The sequence below is a fragment of the Propithecus coquereli genome, unplaced genomic scaffold, assembly GCF_000956105.1.
Source record: "Propithecus coquereli isolate 6110/MARCELLA unplaced genomic scaffold, Pcoq_1.0 Scaffold195, whole genome shotgun sequence".
Classification (NCBI taxonomy): domain Eukaryota; kingdom Metazoa; phylum Chordata; class Mammalia; order Primates; family Indriidae; genus Propithecus; species Propithecus coquereli.
This window is the reverse complement of record NW_012144411.1, coordinates 2,472,808-2,485,447: the sequence shown is the minus strand read 5'-3', so window position 1 is coordinate 2,485,447 and position 12,640 is coordinate 2,472,808. Positions and strand designations below refer to the sequence as shown.

Sequence of the window (12,640 nt, the reverse complement as noted above, 5' to 3'; positions counted from 1 at the left end):
GATCTGGACAGCAGTCTTTCAAAATGAGCCCCATAGCTCAAAAATAGTCAATCTAAAAACCTGGGTCATTCTTTCCCCTCCCCTGAATTAGCTACTAAAATGTACTCGAAAAGTTAAGACTTGGTTTGAAAATGTCATACATACAATGGGGATGCATCAGATCTACTATTTGATCATCTGATAAAACTTGCATAGCAAGATGGAATTCAATAAGCCTTTTTTTGTTGTTGACAATCATCTGGAAGACTTGAAAGTTAACTACAGAACTCAAAGCATTATTTATTTATTAAGGATCATAATGTCCCTGCCACATGGAAACAGATGTGTAAATGAATCAAGAATCTGAATACTGATACTAACAAACTAAGGAATAATTTAGGGGAAGTTGGGCTTGTTCCAAATGCCCATAATTCTAAATCTCATTGCTATTTAAACTTTCCTTCTCTTAAGTTTGATTCACAACCACATTGAATTCCAAAGAAAATTAACAAGACCTTAACACTATCCACTGTCTTAATACATACGCACTACAGCGAGTGCAAAACAGAACATTGTACTCAAATTTAATGCTAAATTTATTATTGCTGATAACTTACTAGTTATTGCCATTTGCAATTAGACAGTCCAAGTTACGAATTAGAGTTTAGAACTCTGACTCCAGAAAACCTATTCAAGGGTACACTTCAATCCTTTTCCTGTATAACCTTGGTCAATAGTAAGAGCTTATCGCAATTTATTGCCTCTCTATTGTTTTTAAAATATAACCTATTTTGCTTTTTTTTCCCTTTTTTTCTTTTTCCTTTTTTTTCTTTTTTTTCTTTTTTCCTTTTTCTTAAGGAATCCGCTCATGTTGGAAGCCCGGATTCCCCGACATATGCACTAGTGGTTGGCTCTGGGAAGTATGAGTCCCCAGAGTCTGGAAGTTCATCGCTTGAACTTGAATAGCCATTGTACTGTTGGAAGCCAGATGGCCAGGTGTTGGCAATGGCCAGGGAAATCTCAAGCTGGCCCAAGAGCCAGTGGTTAGGGAAGAGGAAGGTCAAGAGGACTGGTAAAATTTGTACCTCAACTGCCCTTTCTTAGATAGAACTTTCCTAAAGGCTTCACTCTTCCCCGGTCCTATATCCACAACCCACTCACAGGCTTCAGGCAGCAGGACCTTGCTACGTTTACCCTACATCTCCCCGCTGCAGCAGCTCTACCCTGTCCCCTCCGCTCCTCCAGTAGTGACCTTTTCTAAAATGCTCTCTTCCCCTACTGCTGTATTTACACATGAATTCCCTAGTGTTCCTGAAGCTACAGAGCTGCTGCCTGTATACTATAATGCAATAAAAACAGCCTTGTGAGCCAAAATAGAAATATGATTTCAAGATCTACCATAGACCTAGAAAATAAGCTTTATGGGCTATAAATCGTATGTGAGGGTTTCTCAAGAACCATATCTGATTCCGTATATTCAGGTAACCATGAGTTTGTGCTTTGGGAAGAATACAGAAGGCAGTAAAAACTCATGAGGCTTATTTAAGCCTTGCCCTCTTTGAAACTTACTTAATTCATTCTCATTTTAGTGTTTAGTTCAGGTTCTAGTCTTAGCAGTGTCTTACGGTGACAGTCTACTCTTTTGTTTCCTCAACAAGTTGCAAATAACACAAACTTTTCACAACAATGATTTATAAGTGACTCTGGAAAAAAAAATTCAATCTGAATTGCAAGTAAATGTGTCTGTGTAGCTCAGGAGTAATGGGTTTCCGCTTGTCCCCCACATCAGAGCTCTCCTCTAGCACACCCAGTGACGAGCCCACAGGGCTTCCCACGCCACCTGTGTCATCAAGAGGCCAAGATGCTTCTCCTGATGATGTCTGTCCTCCTGCTGATAGTGCTGCTGGCATGTATACACTTCTTTTCTGATGCCTCACTCTCTGAGTCACTCATTTCCACGTCAGGGACATACCCGTCATTCTCATTGTCGGATTTTAATTTGCTTTTTGCCCTTTCCTTGGCTGGAACTCGGCCTAGGCCCAAATAGGGGTAGTCTGAGTGCTGGTGGCAGGCCCCCTCATGGGCCTCTCCCTGCTGCTGCCGTTCCCCCTTCTTTGGAATCCGGAATCCTCCCCAGTTTTTCACCGGGCTGGCAGGTGTTGTAGGCACTTTGACTGCAGTCTGATTATAGTTTACTTTGATTAAGGAGCCATTGCACTTGGGCACTAACTCCTTCCTTGTGCCGGGTGCTGACTGCCCCACTCCAGGGGAGGTGGCAGCTCTTGTGTTGTCCAGATGCCTCTGGGACACGTCTGTAGACCTGAGAGGCTTGTGACTCTGTTTAAAAGGTTTGTCCTTTAAGTCTCCTTTAATGAGATCACAATGAAAACGATTGTCTCTTCTTTTCCCATGGTCTGGCATCACCACGCCATTTTTCTGTTGTGCTGATATGAGACGTGCTTCTGCAAATGTCTTTTCCAAACTCAGCAGGCTCTCCGGGACCACCATCCCCTCCCTTCTACCACACAGGTCTGGCTGCTTTGGCAGGGTTTTGCCTTCACTTCCACAGCTATTCTGCAATGGATCTCGCTTATGGGGCTTTTTCAGTGAATGAACCAAGGAAGTACCCATTTGTTTCCTGAAGAACGCAGAATGCCACTTCAAGTCCTCTATCTTGGGAGCGTCAGGGCCCACAGAAGGACTGTTAAACAAAAGCATGTTTTCCAGTGAGGAGGAGGAGCAGGAAGAAGAAGGCACACCTATGAACAGAAAACCACAATTAAGAAAAATTAGAGCAGAAGCAAACTGAAAAGGATAATCTAGACCCTTAGTGTGGCCCAAATTATGCAAACTTTCCACCCAACAGGACAACAGACAAACACCTAATTTGTGAAAATTTGGTTTTTATAGTAAAGATATGACCTGCCTTGAGAATCTGCATTCAATCTGCATACTCGATATGCTCCGTTTTCTCAAACAGCTAAAAATTCACATGATTTTTCATAAAACAGTATCTTTTCGAGGAATACATTTCCCCTCAAACAAAATAACTGATCTGATTTTCAAAGGGGAGTGTTTGCAGAATCTGTCAGGTGGTTGACGGCTGCCTCTCCTCCCTCTACCTGGTCATTCAGCAGCAGCTGCACCAGGTACCACCACTGTCCAGTCACCTGCCGCCCGTGTGAGATGGAGCCCCCAAAGAGCAGGGGCTGGGGCTTCTAAGTTTCTTTTTCCAAAGTGTCTATAACCTCGCAGGACTATTGTAAGGACAAATACATGTAAATATGTGAAATGAATAAAGGAAAGTGTTTACAATCGTTCTTGACACATCGTATTCAAAAAAAAGGTCACTATTATTAAGTGTAAAAGGTATTTGTGGGATTCAACTGGATTGTCATCCAATTTGAGGATAAGTTAAATTGGTGTTTTTCAAACTTTTTTATGCAAATTATGGTAAGACTGAATTTCATAGCATAGTAAAAGTTCACATTTCATGAAATAATATTAACCCTCATCACTCTGACATTTTTTATTATATATTGTTTTTAAAGCTGGCCATGACCCACTGAATTCATCTCACAACCCACTAATGAACTGTAACCCCCAGGGAGAACAACACTGGGTGAATTCATGTCACATTAGAGTTCATCAGAAGGACCAACCATATTTCTGCAAGAGCCTCAAAAGCAGCTACAAAGAGCAGGTCCCATGTTTTCCATCTCCCATAAGGTATGAACCACTAGGAAAATAAGGTTCAGTCCCCAGAGTATGAGAGAGGAGCCCATCTGAAAACTTAATGTTTATCAGACGTGGACACTGCAAGCAAAGGAAACCTAACTAGCTAGCAACTTTGAACACAGACCTGTCGTGACCAGGGAGGGTTTTTCACTATCTGCTAGTTTGGAAGTGCCTGACTTTTCAATCATTAGAATCAACCTTCACGCCACACTTAATATATTTCTTTTACTGGATCACCTACCATGGGAAAACAGAAAGATAAGGAGGGACTGACATGTTCTGAATTCTGATTTCTATCTACTTGACTTGGAATCTGTGTCGCTGAAGAGCCCCCAACTCATGACCTCCCATGTGCTTATGTTTCCACAGAGGACACTCTCATTCAGCAGAATCACACAGAGTTTAAACCATGGGCCCCAATGACATGTATAAATCATGGCCATTTGCTTTGTTTCACTTGGAATCACCTGTCTTACAAGGCAGGAGACTGACTTGAGGCATGACAACTGATAAGTTTAGAAATGGAAAAAGAAAAGCATCCTGAAGGTTTTCAGCTGCGTTCCCTGTAGCATCCCACAGGAAGATTAATGTTGTTTTCAACTAATCATACCTAGTAATGGTTCTTAGAAGGAAAGGAGGATTTGTTTTCCTTTTCTGGAATAGTAGTAACACTTCTGAATGCGTATCTGCATTACAGCTGTGTTAACACAAAACACCTCCCGACCTTGTTACGAATCTCATTCATTCACCCAAGCAAAAACCGCAGCCGAGCAATGCAAAAAGCTGCCTACAATATCCATGAAAAATGATACCAGTGAAATCAGATGAAAATGCTCTTTGCAGCTTATTTTTATAGGTAACCACTCATTATAAAAGGACTGAACAAGAGTCACAGAAAGCCCTCCGATGGCACAGCTCCACAGGTACAACTGGCATTAACGATCCCAGGCAACATCAGCTCGGCATCTGCCGGCCAGAGGCCGGGTGATCTGCACCAGGCAGCCTTCCATGGGGATTGTTTATACGAGGACACAAAGGCGTGTGATAAAATAGACCCCGATTATTTGCATTAGAGTAGGAATAATGAAGAGATGGAAGTTCATTTTAAAATAAAGAATCTGAATCAAACTACTTTTACATATGATACCCTAACTAGAAAAATTTATTTTAAAAGTCTTACAACTAAACTCCAAGCTCCAGCTAATGACATATACTTGATACATCTGGAAAATATTTAATCTCATATTTCATCTTGGTAAGAAAATATCTAGAATAATGTCAGTAAGTTAATGCCGTTCAAAGTATGTAACACATCATTAAAATCTCCCTAAGCCTTTCTGTATTTGTTCATCTGACCAAGTTCCTGTAGTCACATATGTCTGGCTAGTTACAGACAAACCAGAATTTGGATTCCACAAAACAGGTTACCTAACAATTTCTTTGTTATTTCTATGTTTCATAATAATCTAGATACAGTGACAAAAAGCCACAATCACAGAAAAGTAAGAGTGAATTGACTATCACTCCACAACGCAAGCCCCGAGAATGTTGCTGCTGTAACTTCAAAGGGCAGTCGAAGGCGAGAGAGAGACCCTCACTGCCTTGCGGTGAAGTCCTGCCCAAGACCTACCCGGTTCCATGAGTTCTGTGATTCTGCCTGATCCACGCCCAACAAATCTTCCTCTCTGAAATCCTTATACTACATACTCTCTGGGGCTTATGATCACAGGATGTTGGTGCTAAAAGGGACTTTCGAGGTCATGATTCTAGACCAAACCTCTTTTTACAGATCAAATGAACCCCAGAGAGGTTAAACAACTTGCCCAACTTCGCCCTTGATCTCCAAGTAACTGATGTGTTCTCCAGAGTGGAGGAAGTATGTGTTTTAGAATTGCCTCTATGCCTAGCCCAGAGTAATGCAAAATAGAAGGCACTAAATAAATACTTGGTGCTCAATCTCATAAATATTAAAAATCCCATCTACACCAAAAAAAGCCCACTGTGAACATTATCTAAAAATGGACAAGTGTCAGTCTTAAGATACATTTACCAGATGTTACAGGTAGATCCAAAGGCTAAATAATCTATAAATCTGTTTAGGTATCCCCGTGATACATTTACCAAGTGCTCTGTAATATATAAGTCACTGTTTCACTTCAGTCTCACAATTCCAAAAGGTAGCTTGAAATATCATCCCCATTTTACGTAAGATGACACTGGGGGCACTCAGAATTAAGACTTGCTTGTATTTGGTCAGTAAGTAGAGGATACAGGATTCAACTCATGGATTTGAGGCCAAATTCATAGCTTTCCCCTTAATCATGATGTTTCAAATAACTAAAGATTTTCTTTAAATATGAAAGTCTGTGCTTCTTAAATTCTTCCATGGGATAAAGAAAATTAAAGAAATTATTTTATTTTTTTCCCTTCACAGTGTTAAGGCTTACAAACCCCTGCCCTGTATTTTGACCTACCAGGGCTTAAGGCATACCTGAAACTCTTTCTTGCTCCAAGAGCTTAGTGTAAAGATTGAATATCTGTTCCTGGACTTTGCACACAGATCGTTTAATCTTTTCCCTGCGGGTCACCATGTAAGTGAGGTTCCGAACCTAGAATGTAGAGAATAAAGATTCTAAGTAAGCAATACATTATGACAGTACTTTGGTGCTTTTTTATTTTCTTTACCTGAGAGAAACTGGTCCTACTAGGGCCTTGACAGACATGTGAAATCAAAATGTACTTTAAACAATTATCCAATCTCCTTTTGGGCAGACAGCAAGTATTCCACAAATACCCCTCAGTATAGGCAACAGCGACACAGAAAAAAAGGGTTCAATCTCAGGAGGAACATCTATAAAACTTGTGCAAAAGCCCTGCCTCCTCCACCACACCTAGCCATCCCAGCAAAGCGAAGGCCACTGGTGTCCAAGCCAAGACTTGCTCCCTCTTGTCAGAGGACTTTGCTTACCACCCATCAGTATCTTCTTCCCAGTAATTCTATTGCCAATGGCTTTAGAGCAGTTCAGAAGCCACTTGTGCTGCACTTTGTCAAGCACCTTCAGAAGACTGAACTGGGTAAACACAGGGTCAGGGGCCATCAGAGAGGAGCCCTGCAGAGGGCCCACTAGAAGACCAAATGGTCACCAAGAATCCAAGTAAACTTCTGTGTCAACTGGACACTGAACTCTGAAATGCCTGGAGCAAGCAGGTAGCTTATGTGTTCTATGAATACCTAGGAAACTTCCTTCCTGCTTCGCCAATGATTTGCTAGGTCATCTCCAATCCAGCTCTCTGCATTGCTACTGCCCTCTTCTTGATGCATTTGTAACTGAAAAGACCCAAGTGCTAAGAGCTCCCTCCACTCCCTATCTGCTTCAGATCACAGTAACCCATACTCGGTAACCAACACTCAGATGTATTCCCCATTTTTAAAGCTGCCTGTCGCCTCTCAATACAGAAACAAAATTTAAAGAATTAGTCACTATATCCCTTTAATCCTTTAGTCCTCAGATCTTCTATTGATGAACCTGACTCCATTATAAAGGCTAGAAAGCATAACATACCAGACATACAATTAAACCTTTCTTCATGAAGACGTGGACAAGACCACCTAAATAATCTCAGCGGCAGGAGTGAGAAGTGACCACGTCTGCCCCTCAGCGCCTAAAGTCAAGGCCCTGCCTACTCTCTCCTTAAACTCATGTCTTCCTAGGAGCAATTCCTTCCCCGGCCACCTTACTTTATTATTTTTCTTCCATAAACTCAACCAAGTGCTATCACGTTACTTTTAATGCAAAGAGTTCAAAGGTCACCAATCTTTTCAGGACAATGAGGACAGCAACTAGAGTCAATAAGCCTTGTCAGGACACAAAATTTTGTACTCTGGCTTAAGTACAGACACTTCGTCTAAGGTCTCCAGTCCTTTCTGAACCCTAACAACTCCAGTTGTGTTCAAGGCTCTCATCTGCAAGAGGACAGGAGGCTTTATTGAGAAAAGACATGGGCTGACTGGCTTTTGCATTTGCATCATGGCATAATCTCCGGGCCTGAAGCAGGAAAATGATCCTAACCAACTGAGGGTCTCCCTTTTTTTCTACATCTATCCCCTATATTAGTAATACTTCTTCTTTTAAAAGAAATGTATTTTAAAATTAAAGAACTGAGAAGAAAATCATTCTCCCTGTCTCAGTGTAAATAATGTTATTGTCACAGAGCCTGGGTAAGGTAGTCCCTTCTCTGACAGTTGCACATCCACCCCTCAAGCCAGGAAGTGGGTGTCCTTTAGAGAAATCCTGGCCGATGTGGGAACAGAGGTGGCCAACAGACCACTCTCTTTGACACATACCGTCCCACCTAGGGGAGATTAAGAGTGAAAACTCAAAAACAAGGGGCTAGTCCTACATCCTTGTCACAGATTTAAACCTTCTGGAAAACACAGAGAGTTTTTACATTAAGACAAGGAATCTGACTTCTGGAAATAGGAAATGGAAACAAATTCTCTGACATCCTAGGAGTAGACAGGTTGCTCTCATATTCAAGTCAGACGTATAGCAGATACTTATTAACAGATCTCTCTTCCTTGAAGTTTTCCATGAAAATGGAAAATAGTTAAGCCAGGGAGACTGAACTTTTATTCAAGCCTCATTTGGGTAGCTTTGACCACTTCCCCCAGGAAAGGCGGCTAAGTGGAAAAATCCCACTTCCATTCTCCATGATCTCTGGTGAGAAGTACCTAAATATAAATCCAAAAAGCAAAGGCCATGATTTTCAATGGGAACTTGCCAGCCCCTGACTAACCACACTTTCAAGTAGTGACACCCTAAACCTGACCTCCGTGTGTGCCAAGTCCTTATAGGACATTAGTCAGCAACCTGTGTGTGGAGTTGAACTGACATTTTACTATCCTCAACACACATCCTGTTTGTCCCATCCCGTACACTGGTCAACCAAACTTCTCCTCTGCTTCATCTTCTTCCGATTGCCAGCGAGGAGGCGCCCAAAACAACAGCTCCTAGTGCACTCACACCACCTCACACACTAGGATCGCTCCCCCACAGCAGTGGCTCGTGAAGGGAAACAGAGTGCTGGCCTTGCCTCCTTGTGGAGGGGCCCAAGAATGTGCATTTCTACCAAGTTTCCAGATAATGTTGAAGCTGGTCAGGGACCACACCCTGAGTACTACTGCCCCAAGAATGGCGTTAATAGGTTTTCTTGAATCCTAAACACTGTTTGCAACACTAAAGCAAAACATGCCTTTTGTTTAGGGAAAAACTGTCGCCTCTATCAGATTTTCAAAGATGACCATTCCACCGAGTGATGAGTAGGACTGTTCCCCAGGGCTTGGCTACTTTCCAAACCACTAGCCAGAGTGCAGAGGTAGCATGTCTTTATGTGAACAAGAACTCATTTGCTGAACTCGTTTACTGCATCCTTTAAAAGGCAATATCTAGGGGAAAGGAATCGCACCAGAAAGTGAGCCTTGGGAGCCTGAAGTGTCCTCCCACCACATCAGCAACCATGTCTTCTTCAAGTTGTGGGATCCCAAACCCTCTTGAAATCCTTCCCTGTCACCTAACTTTCAGATCCAGAACTGGTACCTAGGTGTGCAATGCCCCAGGGTGTATAACTGCAGGAGAGAGCAATGACCATAACCATTCTGAGTTGTCTGCATTTTTAATGAAGGCTACTCACTTGTCAGTTTAGGAATGACCATATGCCTCCAGTATAGTCACATGAAGTAAATAATTTTTGAGTATCTACTACGAACTGATATTGTGTGAGTTAAACAGAACACTGACTTACTTGATAAACAAGTTAGTAGTAATTTTTGATGTTCTTATCATCCCTGCCCTGATGAGCCCTTGGCCTGATACACTTATTGTTTATAATCACAAAGAACTGTGCAATTCTCTGGGGTATGGCAAAGCTTTCAATGTTTGAAAGCCTCCACCACTGAAGGCTTCATGACTAATTTGGGGAAACACATTTTTCATTACAATAAACCCGTTTTAAACTGAGACTAAATTCCCTAACATCTCTTAGACTTTTTAAAAAGTAAATGTAAGTAATGCCACACACACACACACAAATCCTGATTTATTCCCTGTTTCTCATACATCATTGGCATTGTTCTACTTCAACAGTGACAGTGATGACTCCAAAAAAAAATGTTTAGAATTTAATTGTAAGTGAATGTTAATCTGAGTAACTTAAGTACAGAAAAGAGTTAGTACACCACAAGCATTTTCTACACTTTTATTTTGTGGTGATTGTGAGACAAACACAGTCCAAACATTAGACTTCTTGTCCTCCCCTCCCAAGGACTATCTGACTCCACAGCTCATGCACCCCAATTACAGCGGTTGTCGGGTTGGGATAATGGATTCTCACCAGGATTCCAGTTTATCCTTCTGAATCCCTTCTCATCCCTTAACAAAAATGCCACACATACATGTGGTTGAGGCGAGGTCTTCTTTACACTCGCCACCAGGGGGCGTGTGGGAGCACAAAAGCCTCACAAACCGGCTCCCAGCTCCTGCCTCCCCTTGGCCTGAATCAGCCGCCTTCCCAGGAATCCCAACCTGGTCTGGCGCTCAATCACCGTATTAAAAGGGTCTCTAAAGAGCACTTAAAAATACTTTCACTTCTACCCCATCGCTAGCAGGGCTGTGCAGGTCTCTGTGCGATCTGGTTCGGTACTTCCCGTCTGTCCCTATTCTTTGCCTCCACTCCCATTTCACATCACCTATGAGTCAGATGCTCTCCAAAGCAGGTGAGTCACTCCCCACTAATAAGCACGGTGCTCCAGGGAGATGTGTTAACTGTTTCGGGCCACTTGGGTGCCTTTCAGCGCAGACTGCTTCAGGCCAGAGAGCCTGACCCCTTATCTTTCACACTAATGAATTTAATCAGTGGGCAACAGACAGGGAGTTGACACAGAAGGTGCTCTAAGCAGCATCCCCAATTAGCAAGCTCAGTCAGAAACCACCTACAGGGAGCAGGGGCCCCTGGGGGGAGGACGGCCCACTCCTAATTATTCCTGTAGCAGGAAGGGAGGTCCACACCGGGACCCCGAAGGTAATGGAGGGCGGGGGAGGCACAAAGCAGCAAATGGCTGAAGTGCCAGCAGCTGAGGCTCCAGGCAGCCCCCACGGTCAGCGATCCGGTAGTGCGGTAAACAGCGCATCCGCGGCGTGCTGAGTGTGACCGGGGCTCCTCACACAGGTCGGATGCCCCTGTGCACCAGGAATCCCGCCCCACACCCGCAGACACACCAGAGACACGATGGATGAATGGACACACACACACGCACACACACACACACACACACACACGTATTATATACGCAGCCTCAGTGATGACTTAGCACCTCACTGCCAGGAGTGTCTTCTGCAACGTGCGTGTGTGGTTCACGCACACGCACAGCACAGCACCCACAGCCTGCTCTGCTCCATGACAGTACTGGGAATGTCCCTGTGAGTTAGCCAAAAACGAAGGTGGGCCAGCGAGAGGCAGTGCTTAGCTCTCCTTAGTGAGCCTGTCACCAGCACCTAGTGTTTGCCCAGCCTGAACGAGAGATTTCCCTGTCTCTGCGCCCCCTGCCCCCGCCATAAATTAAATCCATTCTGGTTTTCTACATCAGTTGTGAATAGTTCTGAGTCAACTCCTTGGTAATTTTCCTGGGGTTCAGTTCCCTCTAGCATTATAATGAAGGAGGGGAAAAAGACACACCCCATTTGATCTTGCAGAACAGTAAAGATTAATGGGAAAGCGTTTTTTAAAAAAAATCACAAAGAAGCTCCCCACTCAGTGGCAGTCTTGCACATATGTACAATGAGTTTACCAGCCCATAAATGCATTTAACCAACACAACCTCATGCTGCGGTGTGTACAAGGGTCTGAGAGCAAATGACTGGCTATCATTTCTTGCTCTGGGCGAGCATTCGCCTCTTTGCATCTTCTTCTCTAAGTCACTATAAGGTGTCAGTGTCAATCATTACCCTCTCCAGGTCCTGCCGCAGGTGTGTGAACAGCTGCAGCCTCCTAAACAAGACATCCTGCTCCCGCTTGGCTAGATTGTCCTCTTCATCTTTCTTTGGGGTGATCAGGGGCTTGTTGAAGTTGACCTTCCTCTTCAACTTCCAGTACTGGTACAGGAAATCCACTACTTCCTCGGGCAGCCGCAGGGCCCTGGCAACATCCAGCAGGTTGACGAAGGTGTAGAACTCGTCCTCCAGCTGTTGCAGCTTCTGCTTACGGACACTCACCCGGTGGGCCTCCTCCCGATTCTGCTCAAGGCTGGCAAAGGGCTCCAGGGGATTCCGGGGGGAACACTCAGGGGCCCCATTCTCCTGTGTGCCCCCCTCGCCGAGGCTCTCCTCAGGCTTCCTGTGTGAGCTGTGCTTCGGGCAGTAGGACTTGAACTTAACTTCATCGTTCTCCGCCAGGATGGTCTTCATCTCCAGGCCCTGGTCAAAAGCACAAGTCACGTGGAAGGCCGTGCGGCAGTTCTTCACAGAGCACTGGCAAGAACGTGCAGAGAACAAGAGAAAAGACCGTTATGGACCAACCACCAACAACGGAAGCCCCTCCGTGCAAGGCAGCCCTGCACACCCATGCACAAAGACGAGCCACACTGCAAGCGTGTGCTGTGACAGAAAAGTGTTACATGGATGACCCCTGGCAGATCAAGTCATTTTTTAAATGAGGTAGGGCTTGGGTCTAAGGGCACCATTCAGAAGAAAGGTTTTATCAAGCAAACCCTAATTTCATAGGAAAATAAATGCATCCAAATCCCCTCTTAAAGCAGACACGATCATACACATGACACATGTAGATGAAGGTATCCTGGCACTCAAAAGAACTTGTACTCGATGTGCAGAGTTTACACTGAGATATTAACATGATTTTTCCTATTGATGCA

General features: G+C 43.8%; 1 protein-coding gene across 7 annotated transcripts in view; it reads right to left on the bottom strand.

Moving 5' to 3' along the window:
- Positions 1-799: 799 nt before the first annotated feature.
- Positions 800-12,640, bottom strand: part of JADE1 (jade family PHD finger 1) — a 57,079-nt gene continuing 45,238 nt past the window's right edge. For 6 of the 7 annotated variants that reach the window (XM_012643290.1, XM_012643296.1, XM_012643292.1 and 3 more), the window contains exons 9-11: positions 11,718-12,239; positions 6,209-6,326; positions 800-2,738 (exon numbers count right to left, since the gene is read on the bottom strand). In XM_012643290.1, the coding sequence (XP_012498744.1) occupies positions 1,828-2,738; positions 6,209-6,326; positions 11,718-12,239 (1,551 nt within the window). In that variant the 3' untranslated portion in view covers positions 800-1,827. Of the gene's footprint in view, positions 2,739-6,208; positions 6,327-11,538; positions 12,240-12,640 lie in introns of those variants that run through there. The other variant, XM_012643297.1, reaches the window with a different exon arrangement.